This window comes from Schistocerca serialis, chromosome 2, assembly GCF_023864345.2.
Source record: "Schistocerca serialis cubense isolate TAMUIC-IGC-003099 chromosome 2, iqSchSeri2.2, whole genome shotgun sequence".
In the NCBI taxonomy this organism is placed as follows: Eukaryota; Metazoa; Arthropoda; class Insecta; order Orthoptera; family Acrididae; genus Schistocerca; species Schistocerca serialis.
In genome coordinates this window covers 443,561,780-443,584,173 of record NC_064639.1, presented here as the reverse complement: position 1 = coordinate 443,584,173, position 22,394 = coordinate 443,561,780, and the positions used below count along the sequence as shown (strand labels likewise).

Below are 22,394 nucleotides of genomic sequence, written 5' to 3'. Positions count from 1 at the left end.
TTCTTCCACCTACGCTCAATGGAGCACGTTATCATGATTTCATACGGGATACTCTATCTGTGCTGCTAGAACATGTGCCTTTACAAGTGCGACACAACATGTGATTCGTGCACGATGGAGCTCCTGCACATTTCAGTCGAAGTGTTCGTACGCTTCTCAACAACAGATTCGGTGACCAATGGATTTGTAGAGGCGGACCAATTCCATGGCCTCCACGCTCCCCTGACCTCAACCCTCTTGACTTTCATTTATGGGGGCATTTGAAAGCTCTTGTCTACGCAACCCCGGTACCAAATGTAGAGACTCTTCGTGCTCGTATTGTGGACGGCTGTGATACAATACGCCATTCTCCAGGGCTGCATGAGCGCATCAGGGATTCCATGCGACGAAGAGTGGAACCATGTATCCTCCCTAACGGAGGACATTTTGAACATTTCCTGTAACAAAGTGTTTGAAGTCACGCTGGTACGTTCTGTTGCTGTGTGTTTCCATTCCATGATTAGTGTGATTTGAAGAGAAGTAATAAAATGAGCTCTAACATGGAAAGTAAGCGTTTCCGGACACATGTCCACATAACATATTTTCTTTCTTTGTGTGTGAGGAAGGTTTCTAAAAGTTTGGCCGTACCTTTTTGCGTCACCCTGTATATATTAATGACTTGCCATTCTATATTCACGAAGATGCAAAGCTGGTACTTTTTGCCTATGATACAAGTATAGCTATCACACCCGACAGACGAGAATTAACTGGTGAAATTGTAAACGCTGTTTTTTTAGAAAATAATTAAGTGGTTCTCTGCAAATGGGCTCTCATTAAACTTTGACAAAACACAGTATATACAGTTCCACACAGTTAGTGGAATGACCCCATTAATAAATACAGACTTCGATCAGAAATCGGTAGCTAAGGTAGAATATTCAAAATTTCTAGGTGTATGCATTGATGAGGGGTTGAACTGGAAAAAACACACTGGGGATCTGCTGAAACGTTTGAGTTCAGCTACTTATGCTATTAGGGTCATTGCAAATTTTGGCGATATACATCTGAGTAAATTAGCTTACCACGCATATTTTCATTCTCTGCTTTCGTATGGCATCATGTTCTGGGGTAACTCATCATTGAGTAAAAGAGTGTTCATTGCACAAAAGCGTGTAATCAGAATAATTGCTGGAGCTCATCCAAGATCATCCTGCAGACACTTATTTAAAGAGCTAGAAATCTTCATTGTAGCCTCACAATATATATATCCACTTACGAAATTTGTTATTAACAATCCGAACGAATTCAAAAGTAATAGCAGTGTACATGGCTACAACACTAAGAGAAAGGATGATCTTCACTACTCAAGGTTAAATCTAACTTTGGCTCAGAAGGGGGTAAACTATGCTGCCACAAAAGTCTTTGGCCACTTACCTAATAGCATCAAAAGTCTGACAGATAGCCATATAGCATTTAAAAGGAAATTAAGAGAATTTCTTAATGGCAACTCCTTCGACTCATTAGATGAATTTTTTGATATAGTAAGTGGGTAATTTCGCAACCTCCACAAAAAATCAAAATTATTGAGTGTCATGTAATATTTTGTCTAATGTACTATCTTGTATAGACACGTTTTATTAAACTGACACGTTCCACATCATTACGAAGTGTCGTACTCATGATCTATGGAACAAGTACTAATCTAAACTAATCTCTAAATCAGGTGTTCAAGACATTCTCTTGAATGTTTTGAAAAAGAGGAAAGTGTGCGCAAAGTTTGTCCCGCAGACCTTGACGCCCACCGTGATTTGACTGAAACGCAAAATGCGGACAATTCTAATCTCAAAATAATCATCACTGGTGAAGAGTCTTGGTGTTATCAGTACGAACCTACCATGAAACCACAAGAGCAGGAAGCATCTTTTATGCTTGGCCAAGATCAAAAAAGGTGCGAATTTGAGGCGTCAGTTGAACATCATCTCAAATAAGGGCTTTTCCGACAGTTTTACATGGTTAAATGAAAGGTCTGTGATACGTACTCAAGTTAGGAAGGGAAGGGGAGGGGGCAGAATATGGGCAACACTTGAAGCATTAAAACACCGTCTTAACTTTTCTTTATTTTTGATTATAATCAAGTCTCAAAACTTTTTGGGCTGACGCGGTACGTTACAGTAGTACCAGTCCACTGGTTTACACCAATGTTTCTGAGATGGAACCCCAGGTTATCAGGAAATATATTCGCCTGAAAAGAACCAAGGCCTACAAAAACCCACCCACCTCCATCACGTCCCCTTTCATGCTTCGTGCTTGGTTTCTTTCCCAACAGCGGTAGCATCTTCGCCAGGATGACTACCCCTGTCACAACCCCAGAATCGTGTTACAGTGGTTTAATGAACATGATAGTAAAATCAATGTCTTGGCCTCCGAATTCCCCTGATCTAAACCCGATCGAACATATCTAGAACGTTATCGGGCACAAGCTCCACTCCCACAAACCACTGGACTGTAATTTACGGGAATTACGTGTCGTATGCGGTGATGGGTTTCACTTACCTCTGCAAACTTACCAAGGAGCTGTTGATTCCATGTTAAGTAGAATCACTGCCTTTTGGCCTTCCATAGGTGGACAAACACGCTATTAGGCAGCTGGTCATAAGCTTTTGGCCCATCAATGTATTTGTGATGACACACTTTTACACCATTAGATCCCAAAAGTATATGACATTCCGATAATTAGTGCTTCCTTAACATCTACTCACCCACCTAGGTGGACAATAATTACAAGTATAGGAAAGAAGTGGCCACACTTGCTTCACAAAGACCGTCTTGCCCTGCATACCGAACATATTGAGACTGCCGTAATGTGCGCCATTCATGAACTGTCTAAAGTCATTCCCTTTTGACTTTCGAAGCGCCCTTAGTGAAATATATGTCATCTCTGTCAGCACCACGACAACGCAAAGGTCGCATAGCAGCGAGACACGTTGACCTTTTACAAGTGGAACAAGTGCTGTCTCAGACACCCCATTCAGCTGACCTGCCATCCTAGGACTTACTGTTGCGTCCAAAGACCTAATCGATCCTGGAGCAGCATTATTCTTAGTTTGAAGAAGACCCGAGTCCTACATCTGTGTGTTCAATGGCATTTCTGTAGAATTGTCTGCAATCATCAGTAGACTGTTCCAGAAAAGAAAAATGTAAGTGACTATGGCGATGATTTTGAAGCAGAATAGTAGTTTCTAATTGTGGCTCTATTAATCCTGTCACTTGTCTTTGCAGATATTGAGATAAATGATAGCCAAATAGACAAAACAACACAGTCGCTTAAAAGGGAAAGGCATCTGGATGGGGCTAGATACCTGTGAAATTATATAGAGATTATGCGAAAGAACTAATTTCTCTTCTAGCAGTAGTTTATAGTAGGCGGCTGCAGCGTGGAAGGGTACCTAGCGACAGGAAAGAAGCGCATGCTATTCCCATTCTCAATAAAGGCCGTCGGACAGACGCATATGATTATAGGCCAACATCGCAAGTGTCCATCTGCTGTATAATTATGAAACATGCTTTATTCTCATATGACATTTTTGTAGAATGAAAAATCTCCTCTATAAAAAGCATCATGGATTCTCCTAACAGAGTTCTTGCGAAAACCAGGTCCCTCCGTTCGTACATGAGATACATATCGCCGTAGACATCGGCGCCCAGATCGATGCTGTGTGGCCGGCTGGAATGGCCGAGCGGTTCTAGGCGCTTCAGTTTGGAACCGCGCGACCGCTATGGTCGCAGGTTCGAATCCTGCCTCGGGCATGGATGTGTGTGATGTCCTTAGGTTAGTTAGGTGTAAGTAGTTCTAAGTTATAGGGGACTGATGACCTCAGATGTTAAGTCCTGTAGTTTTCAGAGTCATTTGATGCTGTGTGCCTCGCCTTCAGGAGAACATTTGATATGGTTCCTCACTGTCGTTTAGTGAACAAAATACGAGCTTATCGGTGCATATTTGCGACTATATTCAAGACTTCCGTAGAAATAAAACTCAACACTTTGCTATTAAAGGAACAAAATCGATAGATGTAAAGGTAATTTCCAGAGCACTCCAAGGATGTGTGTAGCTGTTTACAATATGCAGCAATGACCTAGTTAACAAAGTAGGAAGCTCCACATTGCTGTTCGCAGATGATGTGGCTCTCTATAAGAAGGTAGCAACACCAGTTCGGAGATGATGTGGTTCTCTGTAATAAGCTAGCAAAGCCAGGACTCTATCGAATTCCAGGAAGACCTTCAGACGATCAGTGATCGGCAATTAACCCAAAATGTAAATGAACGTAACGTATTTCCGAACGAATCCTCTACCACACTACATGGTTCAGTCACACTGATGTGATCACCGCCTATGTACGGCGTCAACGTCCAATAACCACTCACAGGCGGCATGTGGCACCAATAGCAATGGAGGGTATTGTGAGCGTGGGCTTGCTACTCTTTTATTCTGCGCAACGGATTAATCTGAGATGTACCCTTTACCCTGTGGCTCCTGCAAGATGCAATTTCCACCCCCACACTACTACAGAAGTCAGACAGACGCTCCTACCGTTCTAAAGAGAAATGCCCGAAAAACTTACAGCAATAAATATCTTCTGGAGTCGTCCGCTGTAACGAAATGACACAAAAATTAACAAAATTCCTTACGTAACTAGTGGGATACTTGGGTACTGAAGTAGTGCTAGTTAGTGTAAGAAAAACATGAAACTAACGAAATTATTATTTATTTTGCTAAAATTCTGAGAAATCACAATGTCACTTTTAGTTATGAACTAAACACGTTATTTCCTGGTTCTTTTCGGAGTGTGAAGTTACCTCTTAAGGATAGGATTCGCTAATGAAACTTCTATACAAAGTTTAAGATTGTTATTGATTTGCCAGAATGGCTGAGAGGCGCACCTACTCACCTTGAATAATTATTCATTAGAATGTTGCTAGGTACGGATGAGGCTGTCGCATGTGAAATGCAGTGAAGTGTACTGTTGTGGAGGAAACATGGGGCTCGCAAGAGCTGTAGCGCACAATACCGTAAGCTGCGATGACTGCTGTCTGCGCCGCTCACTGCTGACAAATAAGATAATTCTCGTTCTATCTGGACTGACCTTCGCCAATCAAACTCTCCCTACGCCTTGATGAAGTCAAGGACTCCTATTCGCCCCTAGTCTATTGGCGTGGTACACAGGTCAGATAATCAGTCCACCACGATGCCACTCAAAATTCGCTCGCAGGCGTTTAACTATAACTCTGTCCATTCACACCGCACAATAAGTGTGGTGGCCAACACAGTGAACAATGCTTAATCACAAGGACTCAATACAGAGTTGCACTTCGATTCGCTCTCGACAGAGGTGCTCTCCCAGTGAAGTACTGAGGAGAGACTTGTTCCTCGCTCTTTGAGTACACGTATGAGCGCGCACGCTCTCGGTACGCGTTCTCGCTCCAAGAGCGACAACGGAACGGCCCCTCTCCATGCCAGACGTGAAGGGGTATATCTTTCGGTCTCTTCCATTACTCCTTCAGCTCAAGGCGTCAGAAATATCGTCTGTCAATCAGCATTGCTCTTCTAAAATGGGAGAATGACGTTTCGTTTGAGGCGAACAATCCGGAAATCTATAGTATCAGCGTTTGGCGTTTGCTGTCTCCCTGTGAAAATCTCTGAAACTGCATGCTATATGTAAATAATGCGTAGGCTGGCCGCTCCCACACAATGTAGCGGAATTTGCTTTTTAGCCAAACACGGGGTCGTTCCTCCTTTCCCTCGGGCAAACGCTGTCTGCTCTACGGGCGGTCACCAGCCAACGTACATGGGTTGGGACCGGCCTCCTGGCGTGTGGTTGCCTCTCTCGAACTAAAAGCTCCTTTGACCCTCGTGTCTGGAATGTATGCGTGTATGCCAGCCTCGAGTATTTCAACTACGGTGCGTACTTGCGATTTATTAGTTATTTGCATATCGTTTCCATGAATTCATACAACATTGACTTTATCTTATCGAGTTTAGGTTCGAATGAAGCATCTTGATGTGCGGAATGTCATTGTGAGGGCAGAATATGTAAGCAATGAAGGTCAGGAGACCACGACGTCTTACAGTATATACAGCGTATCCAGGGACGCGGGAAACAGTGCAGTCGTCGTCGTAATGTGAAATCTGACGTCCAAAAAGGCATAATCATTGGCTTTCGCGCCAAGTGTGGAAGCATTTCTGATACGGCTAAGTCTGTAAACCGTTCACGTGCCGCCTTGGCTGAAGTATACCATGCATGGCAAAATTGCGCTGTCCAAAACCAGAGCCGAGGTAACTGTGTGCAGCAAGGTCCATAGATGACAGAGGTGAACAATGGTTGCGGAGATGTGTTTGGACGAATAGACCTGAAATGGCTGAGCAACTGACCACCCAGACTAACCAGGGGGCACTAACAGTGTCTCCTCAACGACCGTTCAGTGGGTGTTGCTGCTTGCTGGCCTCTGCAGCAGACACCCAGTCCATGCTAGCATGCTGACTACTATTCATCGGCGACGATGGCTGGACCACGAACGTCAGTACCGCAACTGGACTCCAATGTGTGGCGACAGATGGCCTTTTCAGATAATTCACGTTTTATGCTCCACTGGATAGCAGGTGGCGTTTATGGCGTGAAACGTCTGAAACAAAGAACCTCCATCAATATTCGGCAGGACACAGACGTTGCGGTCTGGCGAATGTTTTCGTGGCATTACGTGGGTGGTTTCGTAATTCTGAAAGGCACAATGGCTCAACACAAACAAGTATGCCTTTATCTTTGGGGACCATGTGCACGCCATATTCACTTAGTTTTCCCTCGGCACTATGACGTCTACCTGCAGTACAATGCAACAAAGCTCAAAGAGCACGAGGATGAATTTAGCGTACTCCGCTGGCCATCAAACTCCTCGAATTTTAACCCAATCGACGATCTATAGGACCACCTCGAGCGAGCTGTTCGAGCCGTTTACCTGAACAGAGAAACCTAGCGCAGTTGCTCACGGCGCTAGAGTCGGCATATCATCTCTGTCGCTAACTTCCAGAAACTTATTGACTCTCGTCCTGCACGCCTCACAGCGGTCCACGCTGCAAAAGGTGTTACTTAGGCTTTTGGGAGGTAGTCGCGTCAATGTCGTAGGACACTATTTGCGAGAAAAATAAATAAATAAATAAATAAAACAGAAGACAGTAAACGTCATAAACACCTAGGAGCAGTCTACCGGAACGTCCTACACTGCTGTGATCACATAAAACAAACTGTACGAAAATGTCCGTTTGAGATTCACTGGGAGAATTTTAAGGAAATGTGCACTGAAGAGCCAAAGAAACTGGTACACCTGCCTAATATCGTATAGGACCCCGCGAGCACGCAGAAGTGCCGCAACACGACGTGACATTGACTCGTCTAATGTCTAAAGTAGTGCTAGAGGGAACTGATACCGCGAATCCTGCACTGCTGTCCATAAATCCGTAAGAGTGCGACAGGCTGGAGAGCTCTTCTGAACAGCACGTTGCAAGGCATATCAGATATGATCAATAATGTTCATGTCTGGGGAGTTCGGTAGCCAGTGGGAGTGTTTAAACTCAGAACAGTGTTGCTGGAGCCACTCTGCAGCAATTCTGGACGCGTGGGGCGTCGCATTGTCCTGCTGGAATTGCACATGCAACTGCACATGCCCCACACAATTACAGACCCTCCATCAGCTTGAACAGTCCGCTGCTGCATACAGGGTCCATGGATTCATGAGCTTGTCTCCATACCCGTACGCGTCCATCCGATCGACACAATTTGAAGTGAGACTCCAGTCATGAACAGTGAAATGTCGTGTTGATGGGTCCAGGAGAGGCGTAAGGCTCTGTGTCGTCCGGCCATCAAGGGTAAACGAGTGGGCCTTTGGCTCCGAAAGCACATATCGATGATGTTCCGTTGAATCTTGATAACCTGCCATTGGTGCAACAGCAACCGATTTCACAACTGCACCAGACACCTGTTGTCTTATATAGGTGTTGCCGACCGCAGCGCCGTATTCTGCCTGTTTACTTATCTCTGTATTTGAATACCCACGCTGACACTTGATCATAGCCCAGCACTCAAATCCGCTACAATTTGCGGAAGGGTTGCTCTTCTGTCACATTGAACGATTCTGTTCAGTCGTCGTTGGTCCCGTTCTTGCAGGATCTTTTTCCGACGCAGCTATGTCGAAGATTTGATGTGTTGCCGGATTCCGGATATTCACAGTACACTCGTGAAATGGTCGTACGGGAAAATCGCCCCCCCCCCCCCCCCCCCCATTCATCGATACCTCGGAGATGCTGTGTCCCATCGCTCGTGCGCCGATTATAACATCACATTCAAACTCACTTAAATCTTGATAACTTGCCATTGTAGCAGCAGCAACCGATTTCACAACTGCTCCAGGCACTTGTAGTCTTATATAGGCGTTGCCGACCGCAGCGCCGTATTCTGCCTGTTTACTTACCTCTGTATTTAAACATGCACGCCTATACCAATTTCTTTGGCGCCTCTGTGTAATTCACCCATGAAATAATCAGCTTACAAAACAGTTGTTCGACCGATTCTTGAGTACTGTTCATCAATCTAGGGCCCTTACAAGGGTTGAGTTAATGGAAGAGATGGATAATATCCAACAAAGAATGGCGGGCTTCATCGCGGCACCGTTTAGTCGGTGCGAGAGCGTTGTAGAGATACTCAACAAACTCCACTGGTCGTCGTGAAAGGTTTACTATCGAAATTCCGAGAGTGTGCATTCCGGGAAGAATCGGGTAACATATTACTTCGTTCTAAGTACGTCTCACGTAACGAGTATAACGAGAAAATCCGTGAAGTTAGAGTTTATATAGAGGTTTGTCGACAGTCATTCGCTCCATTTGCGAAAGAAACAGGGATTGAGGAAGCAGATAGTGGTACCAGAAGTAGTATGCATCACACACCGTAAGGAGGCTTTCAGATTATGGCTGTAGATGTAGGCGTAGACACAATTAGAAGGACACTTCATGTGGTGTGCTTACGTGACAGAGAGAATTTCCTTGTACGGTGACTGCTTCCGGACGCCTATGATGATGGCCCTGAGCGGGAACATGGGCACTGACTTGAGGCTGCACTTCTCCGCTTCGAGGAAGGTGTCTCCTATCACCTTGTAGGCCGCCTCGTCGGCGTGGCATGCGAAGCGGCCCTCCCGCATCATGGCCACGCACTCCTCCAGCGGCTTGAACACCTTGCGGTACGGCTGCGGGTACACGCGCTCTTGATAGAACGACCGGGTAAGCGGGTCCTTGGTCTCCTTCACAACAAAACGCGTTTGCTTCCATGCAGTAAGGCTGAATCAGCATTCTACCATATTCAAAACAGTGTTTACCAAATACACACTGAAAAAAGCTTGTTCAATCAAATAACACAAAAGTTCGGAACTACAATAAAACTGTAATTTATTCTATTAAGTTTGCATTACGGAGCAATAGATTAATTTACATTTCTTACTCAAGTAAAGTGTGGTGCCAAAATAAAAAATAAAATAAAACAGAGCAGTTATATTCTTTGATTAATTATAAGCTAGCTGATTTTCGCCAAAAAGAAGTAATTTGATACAAATGCTTTATAATGTATGTGTTGTATCCCACATCATTGGTCTTGCCGGTAGCTCACCCTTCTGACACAGCGGCGTGGCAGCTCGTCTACACTGAGGTGAGGCCAAGAGCGTTGGTTGTTCCTGATGCTGCCAGCGGCGACAGAATTATTTCGTCACACCTCACCACGTGCACCAGTCGCACACAATGGTGTCATCACCCCGCTCGTGGAGCCAACCAGAGGGGTACAAGATATCGCATGCAGCACTAGTCAGTCACTCGGATTCATTGCAGTAATCAGAGCAGCTTTATAACTAGTAATTCAGTGAGTCAGCGATATCTCATCAGTACATTTCATTGAAGCATTTCATTGGGATTCAGAAGGGTTCATCGTCGGCAGAACCAAGAGTGCAGGATTCCTCGACAACTAGCAAGTTATCAGCAGCCAGGAGGCTGCCTTTGTCAGTTCTCAGTCAGGTTCCTTCTGCTGTGTTGGCCGGAGTTCACGTCAGCAACAGCCAGAAGAGAGCTACCACTGACCCGAACTCTGCCGCCCACTAGTAAACTAGCTAGGAGGATGGGGACCACCACAGCCAGGACAGGGGCTCTGAACAGGTGTTTGCTTCTGGAAATGACTGTTGTTTATGGAACTTTATTTCCAGTTTGGACAGATTCATAGGTGTATTTGTGAACTGTGTGACTGTTGAATAAACATGTACTTGTTTCAATTATTTAAATGTAGCGGTGTTTCAGAACGCGTATTACAGTACGCCCACCAGAAACATTGTTAGCTATTCCCACTGGTCGCTTTGGAACACTGTAGACGGTATTTAACTGGTACGAGGTGGACATTTTACCATCCCCGTTGAAGCAAGTCGTGGCAGTGAAACGGTATTCAAGATAATTTGTTCCGTATCTACACGGAATGTGCAACGCGCAATGTGCCCTCGCAGCCATATACCATGGTCTAAGAACAATGGTCGTAAAAATATCAAAAGCGGCATGCAACACAGACGAGCGTCACGCATTGTCAGTGATAACTGATAGAAATTGCAGCTGTCAATGAATGGTATTCCATCTCAAGCACTTTGCGAACAAACCTTGTGAAGGAAATAGCACGCAATGCACATACGGAGTCTAGCATCTCCCGAAAGGTCATGTTCACAGTGGCATGTAAACCTGCATGTCTTCTATGGGCCAAACAATAGGGAAACTGGACAGTAGCCACCTGAAACCAGCAGAGTCGCGTCGAGTGCACCGACAGCCCAGTGATGACTTTAACTTGCAGTGTCTCATAGGTGTAGCTCAGGCCAGAGGTGGTTTTGTGAGGTTCATATTCCGTGCTTTCTTTAACATTCTCAGTGACGAAGTGCTGCCTTTTGTCTACATCTTTATGAGAAGTACGTTGTGGACTCACCACCTTTCAAGACAACAAAAACTGCGTTCACATGGCTGCACACGTGCGTCAGTGGTGTGAGAAACATACAGGCGCCCTATCGCACCTCAAATATTTTGCTAGATCACCCGATGTTAATGCCATAGAAAACGCCGGGGGCTATTTGGACAAGGTGGTGAAATGTAGCAATCAGCACCCCGGCCATATGGTAGCTGTACAGGGTCTAATAGTCAGTGACTGCTTCAGTTGCGTACGACATGACTAAAGATACCTGTGGGATCTCTTCCTCACAGAACAAAAGCCAGGATCAGAACAGAAGTGATGGTACAGAGTATTAGTGCGATGTCTCTTAGGGTTAACTAATAATCTGGCTGGTGTTGTGCTGATTTCGAGTCATTTCTTATACAGGCTGGTCAGAAACAGTCTGAAAAGCTTGTAAGGGTGTTGCAGAATAGATTGTGTTGAGAAATAAATGATGAGCGAAAAATTCGATATGTTTACCGCTTCCAAGTTAATTAGCACTGAAGTTAACCGACCAGGCCGTTGTCCGTCCAAATTCAAGCGGCCCTGCAACGACAGGTAGCCAGTCGTGTTCTTCTTTCGCTTTCGAAAAACCGAACAGGGGAGCGATACAAAAACTGGACATGGGACGGCACTAAGGATCGGACCTGGGCCAAAGTCTGACCTGCCCGGTGCGCTGTCAGCTGCACTATGAGAACAACTGACGCTAATTGTATCTGGCGGGCAGCCTGAATCTGCGCGCACAGCGACCATTTTGACTAACTTGCATGCTAAATAGCGGCGCAACGTATCGAAACTTCTTTTAACAATTATTTCTCAGCTGAACATTTCCTGCAAAAGGCCACAGTGGCTTCAGACTATTTCTGACTCCCCCTATATTTATTATTATTATTATTATTATTAACATTTGTATTATTGCTATATCTTATAATATCATTAATTATTAGTTTATTATATCATTAATAAGTAGTTTATTCTATCATTAATAATTTTGATGTGCATCTTCATGTTTTCGCGGCGTAAAGACTGTTCCATAAAATTTCGGGCGTGCAGCCACATAAATTCAGTTTCTTCTTCTAATGTTTCGGCTGAATACCGTCCAGCTGTCTTCAGAGTGAGCCGAGGTGGCTAACGCTCCAGCACTTGCTCCATCCTTTTAACTCGAGGACCGAACCACTGCGTATGCGGCCAAAGATGCGCAAGGTGCCAGGGACGTTGATAGGCGGCAAAGAAGTGTGACATACGCATGGAAATTAAATCTATGGCTGCGCAGTCGATCCACACGGTGATATCGATGCGTCACGGAGAGGTGTACCGTCGCGACGTCTTTGTGATTTAATTACAGAAATTGCCGGATTCCATGACTTGTCTAAGCTGAAGCCGCTATCTCTATTAATTAAATTCGTCGCCAACCGAATTTCAATTGCTTCTTTCACTACTGAGTCCCAGAAAGATGAAGTCGAGGATAAAATTTCGACAATATCGTATACTATAGACTGCCTAGTGTCAATACAGTGCTCGGTCACCGCAAATGTATTAGGTTGTAAGAGACGGGTGTACCTGCGGTGCTCTGTGCATCTCTGCTCTGTGCTCTGTGCACTGTACGTATCGTCTGTCCGATGTATGAACGGCCGCGCTCACAAGAGATCTTATAAGCCCCAGGCTTCCGAAGCACCAAATCATCTTTAATGGAACCCAGGAGTGCTGCAATTTTTGGTGGAGGGCGAAAAATAACTTTCAGTTTATGTTTCCCGAGCATCCCTCCTATTTTTTACGAAAGGCTTCCCACTTACGGCAGGAAAGCCACTGGATTTCTTTCCGTGTCTTCTTCCGCTTTTCTTGTGCCCACTGTTTATTTCATTTGTAGTGCGTTACGTATCAGCTGTGGAGAGTACCCGATGGCTTCAAAAACTCTTCTCAGGTGTAGATGTTCGTCCTGCAGACTGCTCTCGTCAGCAATGACGTGTGCTCTGTGTACCAGAGTTCTGAGTACACTCATTGTCTGCGAAGGATGGTAGCAGCAATTTTCATGTAAATATAAATCCGTATGGGTTAGTTTTCGATACACTGCATGTCCCAAAGTACCATCATCTTTGCGCATTCAAAAATGGAAGGCATCCATCTTTTTCGATTTCCATCGTTAACTGAATTTGTTTGTGGATATAATTCAGATCATTTAAAAATTCTTTTAGCTTGTCTTCACCATGGGGCCACACTACAAACGCGTTATCAGCATACCTCCAAAATACTGTGGGTTTCAAACTAGCAGGTTCCTGTGCTTTCTCCTCGAAGTCCTCCATAAAAAAGTTGACCACCAAGTGCGACAAAGGACTACCCATGGCGACACCGTCAGTCTGTTCATGAAATTCCTTATTGAATAAAAATATGTCGAGGTCAAAACATGTTCACATAAAGCTGAAATGTTTTTATCGAAAGTCTTTCCAATGAGAGACAATAATTCCGAAAGAGAAACTTTTGTGAACAACGACGCTACATAGAAACTGGCTAACGTATCAGCATTTTTTTTTTAATGGCTCTGAACACTATCGGACTTAACATCTGAGGTCATCAGTCCCCTGCTTAAACCTAACTAACCTAAAGACATCACACACATCCATGCCCGAGGCCACAGCGGCAGGCTCAGAATTTTTCAGGTTGAGTGATTTCAGTTTGTCAATCTGAAGATGGATGGACGGTATTCAGCCGAAATATTAGAAGAAGAAACTGAATTTATGCGGCTGCAGGCCCGAAATTTTATGGTACGATTAATAATTTTATTCATGTACTTGCATTTAGTTCATCCATTATTTAGGAACTGCACAATACTCTGCATTGAAGCTGGTTATTACCAACAAGTTATTAATAGTGTATTGTACCTAGAAGTGATACGCTACGATGTAGGAATTTAGATGTTAGATGAACCCAAGTTATAGAACGTGAAACACAAACTGTAATAAACTGCACAAGTTTCAAAATCAGTCTCACACCAAATCGCCGCGACAAGTATTTACTGAGTAACACAAACAGTCCTCTTCCTCTCTTTACATGTATAGGTGATCACTATAATATGAGCAGACTATCCCATCAAAGCTTTAATATTTCTATGAGCTATCTCTCCATATACAGGCCGTCTTTTTACCGTGAGACAACTAAATATCCCGGAAACGACGTATCGTACGGAAGCAATGTTCTAGGTGAAAAGTTACTATGCTACAGCTGGTCACCTCCTAACCACCCCTCCCGCGCGGGCGTGGTCAACTTTATGTTTTCAGAATCGAACTCCCTCGTTTTTATTGCATATTCGGATTCTACGCCAGAAAACACGCACGGTGTACTCAAATCACTGTTTTTCATTCGTGATACATGGCGCTGTAATCGACAAATATCAAGTGCGCCTTTTTTTGCAATTAAGAATCGATATATTTGATTCTACGTTTCATTCATGATATAAATGTAAACCTTTGTGTTCCAATTGTTGATTTTCTGATCTAAATTTACTTTGTGTTGCAAATACGATTATACAGTACAATATTGCTACCCATTCCTGTGTCTGGTTAGAAACCACATTTCGCTTGATCTAGGAACAACGACGTGGATGTAATAGTTTTGTTCCCAACGGGATGCTTGATATAGGTGAGTCCGAGAGCCTCTCATCATTAGAGTGCTTGATTTCAATTGTATTGTATTCTATTGTATGTTAACCGAGGGTTTAGAAACGACGGAGAGGCCCCGTCCCCGCCGCACCTGCAGTGGTCCACAACCCCACGACGACTACCGCAGTCCACTTCACCCCTCCGCCGCCCCACACCGAACCCAGGGTTATTGTGGGGTTCGGCCCCCAGTGGACCGACAACCCCCCCCTCCCCCCCAGGGAACGTCTCACATCAGACGAGTGTAACCCCTATGTTTGGATGTTAGAGTAATGGTGGTGTACGCGTACGTGGAGAACTTGTTTGCGCAGAAATCGCCGACATAGTGTAGCTGAGGCGGAATAAGGGGAACCAGCCCGCATTAGCCGAGGCAGACGGAAAACCGCCAAAACACCATCCTCAGACTGCCCGGCTCACCGGACCTCGACCCAGGTCCGCCGGGCGGATTCGTGCCGGGGACCAGGCGCTCCTTCCCAATTTGGAAATCCGTGGACTGCACGGCTAACCGGACGGGCGTGCCTGTCACTATTACTTCACAGACATTTCACCTTATTACAATGATTGTGGTTTGTATTCCGGTGGTAGTCATGTAGCGACCAGCGAGAGTTACGGCGCTTGGATAGAGACACACACTGAAATCCAGCATTCAAATGGTTCGGGAACTCACCACAATCAACTCCGTATGGAACAGAAAACTGCGTTACCATACAGGTAGCTTATTGGCCAGAAATGTCAATGTTTAGCCACGTTAATGCTAGTATTATTTGTAGTGTACAATCACATTTGTAAAATTCATGTAACTTTTGAACATCAGTATCAGCTGTTAGAACACGAATGCCTACATTTAGCCTACAACTTAAATGAAATGTAAAATGAAATGCATCGGTTCTTGAAAGTCTCTTCGGGTTTGCTGCCTGATCCTAAAATCAACTCGATTCGTTATTTCGGCGATCCAACAGTTCGCCATCTTCAGGAGAATGCTGCTTCTGCTGATGAGACCGCTGAGAACTGACGCCAGGCTGCAAATCGACGTCCTATATAGGCCTGCTTCCCGTACAAGGTGCATGCGCCGCCCATCAGGGTTGCTTCCCTCCAAGACTGGGCAGCCGCGCGGGATTAGCCGAGCGGTCTCAGGCGCTGCAGTCATGGGCTGTGCGACTGGTCCCGGCGGAGGTTCGAATCTTCCATCCGGCATGGGTGTGTGTGTTTGTCATTAGGATAATTTAGGTTAAGTAGTGTGTAAGCTTAGGGACTGATGACATTAGCAGTTAAGTCCCATACGATTTCACACACATTTGAACATTTAAGACTGGGCAGGTGGCGCCGACCTTCGTAGAACACCGCCGGCAACTAGATGTCGCACTCAGCGACGATTTTCGAACATTCGGACTGGCCGTACCGAAGAACGTTCTGATTTGAAGGCGGGTAGTACAGGATTCCACGACCTGCTAAGAGGAAACCCATTGTCTCTATTAATTAAATTGTCCGCCAACCTAATTCCAATTGCCTCTTTATAGACACTGTTCCAAAAACCGGAAGTGTTGGCAACTATCAAAGTTTCGTCGAATTTCGTACCGTGACCCTCATTTAAGCAGTATTCTGCTACTGCCGATTTTTATGGCTGTTGTAGCCTCGTATGATGGCGATGTTCCACACACCTGTCATGAACTGTGCGAATCGAACGGCCTATGTAAGCCTTCCCACAGTGACAAGGAATCTTGTATACACCGGGTTTCCTAAGCCCCAAATCATCATTCACAGAGCAGAGTAATGCCCTAATCTTGGTAAGTGGACGGAACACACTCTTAATGTTAAGATTCCTGCCCCCAGCATAAGGAATAAAGGCGACCAATCTATTTTCCTCTTCATGCACCTCCAATGATGATCCAAACTCCGTCGCCCGACGAATCTGCTTCTCAGAGTATCTATTTTCCTTAAAAACAGCCATCAAATGCGCAAGTTCTAGTGTTAAGCTGTCCGCATCAGAAATGGCATATGCTCTGCGTACCAAAGTCCTCAGGACGCCACTGCGTTGGTATGGCGGATGACAATTCTTAGAATGCAGATACCGATCTGTGTCTGTCAGCTTTCAGTGAACACCATGTCCCAAAGTACCATCAGGTTTTTTGTAAGCCATAACGTCCAAAAATGGAAGCATCCCATCACTTTCAACCTCCATGGTAAATTTAATGCGGGGACGAAGACAGCTGAAGTGATCCAAAAACCTATTAAGAGCATCACTTCCATGTGGCGAGACGAAAAAGGTATCATCTACATATCTCCAGAAGCACGTTGTTTTAAAAGCCGAAGTCCTCAGTGTCACATCCATAAATAAATTGGCAACTATGGGTGATAAAGGGCTATCCATAGCCACTCCGTCATTCTGTTCAAAAATGTTGCCGTTAATAAAAAATACGTGGTTGTCAGCACATGACGACGAAGCTTCACCAACTCTTCATCCAGTTTTACACTAATCGAACTGAAGGACTCTTCCAGAGGGACTCTTTCTCAGTCCATACATTGGCATGTGTGAACACTATATCTCCAATTCGGTGGATTTTATTAGCATTCTCCTGTAGATGACGAACAGCTGGATAGCCGAAATGTCGAATCGAGTTGATTTTAGGATCCGGCAGCAAACCCGAAGAGACTTTCAAGACTTATTACGCCGGGAAAGTCTACGAACTTGCATCGGTTCTCGATTACAGCGCCATCTACCACGAATGGAAAACAGTGATTTGAGTGCATCGTGAGTGTTTTTTGGCGTAGAATCCGAATATGCAATAAGAAAGGGGAGTTCTTTCAGATGTCATCTTTACTAACATTAATTTTTCACCTGAACATTTTTTTCGCAGGATGCGTCGTTTTCGAGGTATTGAGTTGTTCAAGTTAAAGCAAACACCGTGTACTTCGATCATTTTCGCTCACTCGTCCATACGTATTTTCGAGATGGTGTGTTTTTGTGTGTGTGTCTGTGTGTGTGTGTTTGTGTGTGTGTGTGTGTATCCGTGCGCCCCCTTCTTACGTTTCCGTAGTTGAAGTTGTAGGGCAGGTCGTGCATGACGACGCGCAGCTTGGAGCCGAAGAGCGAGTCGAGGGCGTTGATGGAGCCGCTGGGCAGCTGCAGCAGCGACACGATGCAGGCAGAGTAGGCCGTCACGTGGAAGACGGCCAGCACCAGCAGGAACATGAGCAGGATGCGCGACGACACGTTCTGCGGCGGGTCCTGCATGCCTGCGGGCACGCACTGTACTTCAGCGGGTGTGCCGACACTCCTCTCCGAATTCTAAGCCCCTCCACGTTTTAAAACTAACATAGGAATAATCTATAAAGCTGTTTACTACCTTTAAAAACGCAAAACTAATTTTTTTATTCATACACATTGTCGTGTCCACAAAAAAATAGTCATGTCTTGTAGAAAAATAACGAATGTAGAACAACGTTAATTCTTAGAAGTCTTATGGTGTGGCAAGGAAAAGTCAGAGGGCAGCCAGGGGGCCAGCCAAGTGCCAGCATGTCGGCATGTAGGACAGTCACGTGCAACGATAATGCTATAAGCTATGAACACAGAGTCATCCAAGGACTTTACGGAGTACCATTAATAGGCATAGCTCCAGGTGTACTCGGAACACATGTCGACAATACTGGTGATGCCAGCATTTCCTGACGTGAACGAGAGGGATTAAGAGATAGGTCTTTGATAGGGACACCGATACATCGCGAAAAGCCAATGGCAAGCTTAGGACGCAGAGTGTGACTATATAGGGAGAGGCGCCTGTCAGACTCCGGAAAACTGCTGAAGAGTAGTGCATAATTCGGCCTTCAGAAGTGGACTAAAGGTAGGAAGTCAGAGAGACCCTGAGAACCGGGCGAGTAGTCAGCCAAGTCTAGGCAGAAGCAGCTGCATTTGTATCGGCACAGTTAACGAAATCATAGGCGAAAAGCAGGGGAACTCTGTGTGTCGTATAGCGGGTGTGGGCTCAGTTAATACTCTCATTTCAAAGTAGACGGGATTGTGCTGCCAGGCACCGTCTCTGTCCTAAGACTTGGCCTCTTCGTTAGAACAACTCCTTCTAGGAAAACAGAGCAAGACCTAAAACTCTTTTCTGAATAGATTTAGGAGTTGCAAAACGCTTCTAGTTGAGGTTATTTCAAGTCCTTTTCCAATCCTTCCCTTTTGTAATAAGGGATGTAACATTACAGCCAGGTCAAGATTCCTTCTCACATACACCAACCAGCTAATTCCCTTCTCACGATCCCCGTCGCCCAGTCTCAGGCAATACTTACGCTTGGGACGCGACAACATTCATGGATGCGCAATACAGGAGGCCTCTTTTCCATCTTACTCGAAGGTAAGTGGAAACAAATTCCTGATCACTCTTATGGACGTTGACGTGGAGACAAGCGAAAGAGACTCTTCCATGTTGTCGGTAACGACAGAGTGACACGGTGAACGGCTAATCAGAAGCTACGTCCAGAATACAGTCAAGCTTGTAGAGCGTGATAAATCAGTCCAGAGAGTAATCCAAATCGAAAAACGTAACCATGCAGGGTCGAACCCAGAAGAATCATATCGAACGCAGGGGAGGTATTTATAGACTGTGCAAGAGAGAGAGAGAGAGACTGGGAAGTGTCCAGCCACGGTATCCATCTGTGGTGTTGCGTCAATGGCCACGCCCATCCACGCGCCGGCTGCGTCCACTCGCTGACTACTCAGCGCATTTCTGACCCCACATCTGTAGCAACATTAGGGTTGGGCTGCAAATCCTCAATTCCTGTCAGTAATAAAAGTCTCTATCTCTTTCCCTGTGCACTCTCGTTGTCTTGATAGACCTACACAATACTTTAGCGGGGAAAATGGACGTAGAGTATACGCAAAGAAACTTGGATCGTAGCTGCACAGATTATGTGGTAGGGGAGGGAAAAACGATAGTGGTAGGAGGCCATTGCAAGCGGCCACCGCGTGATAGTGGAGGTGCACTTCAACAGCTGAAGATTACTCACAGGCAGAACTCGTATCCAACAGCTGGCGAGTTTGCAAACTGTCTTATTAATATGTTATGCCAGTACGATCAATAATTCGACAAGTCAACCATTTATTATTAAAAACACAATGGGTTACAGGATTACTGTGAAACTACAACAGAAGGAGCGATTTATTTTCGCCTAACTTGTAAGTATTCTTTTCTTTCCCTTGTTGGTATGTTAAAATTAACTTCTTTTTCCAAAACAGGAAGGTGTTCACCTCACTGACATAGTAATACAATTACAATTGCGACAGAATCATGAAGCAGACTACTACTAAACAAGTAATTGATGATAAGCCAAACCAATAGCTTATAAAAAGTTCATGCTCGGTGAAAAAATAAATGAGTAATTTTTTCAGTTACCTACACTAATTCTCATTTCATCAGCTATCGATGGCCCTCAAAATAATTACATTATTTCATTGAAATAATCTGTAATTACCCACATAAACCGGGAGATAACAGAGTTTCATATCTTAACTAAATGGAAAAATACTCTCCACTTTGCGTATTATTATTCCTCAGAAACTCATTTCAATATCTCAAAACCGTTATGAAATGTGAGGGATATCATGAATGTTTCATTTTCAACTCTGTCATTTACGCATGCAGGCAATGCAAGCAGAAGTGAGTGCACTAGATACAGTTAATTTTCTCCAAATTGGAGATAGAACCAGATCTCATCTCAAGTTTAAAGAAAAATTCTATATGTTGGCTAGATTTCATATGCAGCAGTATATGACGTAACATGCGCTAAATGCAAATTCATAGCAGCTCCTACTTTTCATTGAAAACTAATCGAATTTCGCGCAGTAGTTCATTTAACGTCGAAATATCACAGTAACTATTACCATTAACGAAATGATAAGCAGTTCATCATGAAGTTGATGAACGACGCCAAAAGATGTGAAAGAATCATTATTTTATCGAATAGTTTCTTTAAAGTCGTTTAAGAAAGACTGCAAATGAGCCAGCCTCCATTTATGCAATGTAGCGAGTCGGCCACCAACTAGACTGAAGCGAACAAAGAATGCTTCGTTGATAACAGACGAAGTGCATAGCTTAGTAGGTGACAGCTGAGGCCGCTGCCCCTTTGAGAGTGTTGGATATTCCCGATGTTGAGAACGAGAATGCATTTCTGTGAGCTGCTGCACGAAATTCGAATAGTTTTCAACGAAAAGTAAATGTCGCTATGAATTTGCATTTAGTGCACGTTAGGTCATACCTTGTTCCATACGAACTACAGCCGCCATGTAGAATTTATCTGTAAACTTGAAATGAGATCTGTTTCTATTTGCAATCTCGAGGAAATTGGTTGTATGTAATGCACTCAGTTCTACTTGCATTCCTTGCATGCACAAATGACAGAGTGAAAATGAAACATCCATGATATCCCTCACATTTCATGACCTGTTTGAGACACTGAAATGAGTTTTTGAGGAATGATAAAAAATTATTGGTCGCACTGACATAAGGTATTAATATTCTCCCTTCGCTGGTGCCTTCTTTGTAATGGGAACGAAATAGTTTCACCATTTAATAAGTAAAGGAACTGCGGTAAAAATCTGGAAACGCCACATTCAGCCGAAATATCAAAAATATTGATACGATTATCATCATGTGACAGCCGACTCTGGTGTGAATGCTGTGGAATAAGGTAAATAATTAAGAACAGGGATAAATGAAAGTGTGTCTCATTGTTTTATTCCGCAAATATAACTTTATGGTTGTATCTATCATCTTTAACATATTAATTATCTCATCTTTCTGCAGACTCACGTCAGAATAAGTTCAAAAGCAAAGTAGAACACGTTTTGGTCCTGATGGGCTAATCGTGACCGACCAACCACCTTGTCATCCTCCGCTAGTGAGGTCACTGGATTCGGTACGGAGGGGCATGAGATCGGCACGTCAGTCTCCCGGCCGTTGTAGGCTTTCTTTGCCTTGAAGTCAGTAATTCTCATTCAAGCAGCACCTTAAATGGCTTTATGGGGCTGACAACAGTGTGCCAGTCCTCCCACCAAGAAAAAATTCCTGGCAGTACCAGGAATCGAACCCGGTTCCTGACATACTGACCACTGGGGTATGGAGATGAACTGGATACGTCCAGGCTTTATACATTTTTTTACCAGCGGATACTCATCAAAGTCAGCTCCAACATGTGATTTGCCATAATGTTGTACAGAAATTGGCTTCAGTTCCAGGTTTTAAATACGATGAATTACCGTAATACATCCTTCCTGACGTCTCATAGGGGGTCGTCTTCTTGACTGCTGGGAACGTCATAGCCAGTTTCCGGTATCCAACAGAAGGGATTTCGTTCTTCGTCCACCCTAGAGATGATGGGATGGTTTTTCCCTAATCTGAGTAAGCTGTCGGAGGCTTCTAGACTGGCTTAAGGACTAGTGACTTTCCCATGAGAAAAGGTGTTTCCAGCATCTGTTGCAAAGAAACTTGGAAAAAGTCGTGGGAAGAAGCAGCCCTTTCCAGCGGAGTGCCCTTAACAGGAGCGGGAAATGGCCATCGAAATTGATTTCATTCTGCTATTAAGGCTAATTCGCTGAAAGCCTGTTAAGACAGTTAAATGGAACGTTTTGAAGTTAGAGGAACGGAGTAGTTGGCTGCTAGCCCGTGCAGCTATAGGAGGCAGGTCATGTGCCCTCTAGGACAGAGGTGGCGTTTTAAAGTGTTTAACATTG

At 44.5% G+C, this 22,394-nt stretch overlaps 1 protein-coding gene across 1 annotated transcript in view; it reads right to left on the bottom strand.

Moving 5' to 3' along the window:
- LOC126456049 (uncharacterized) overlaps positions 1 to 22,394 on the bottom strand; it is a 65,729-nt gene that overhangs the window by 4,275 nt on the left and 39,060 nt on the right. The window contains exons 7-8 of the mRNA XM_050091804.1: positions 17,694 to 17,902; positions 9,047 to 9,318 (exon numbers count right to left, since the gene is read on the bottom strand). Coding sequence (XP_049947761.1) covers positions 9,047 to 9,318; positions 17,694 to 17,902 — 481 coding nt within the window. The remainder of the gene's footprint in view (positions 1 to 9,046; positions 9,319 to 17,693; positions 17,903 to 22,394) is intronic.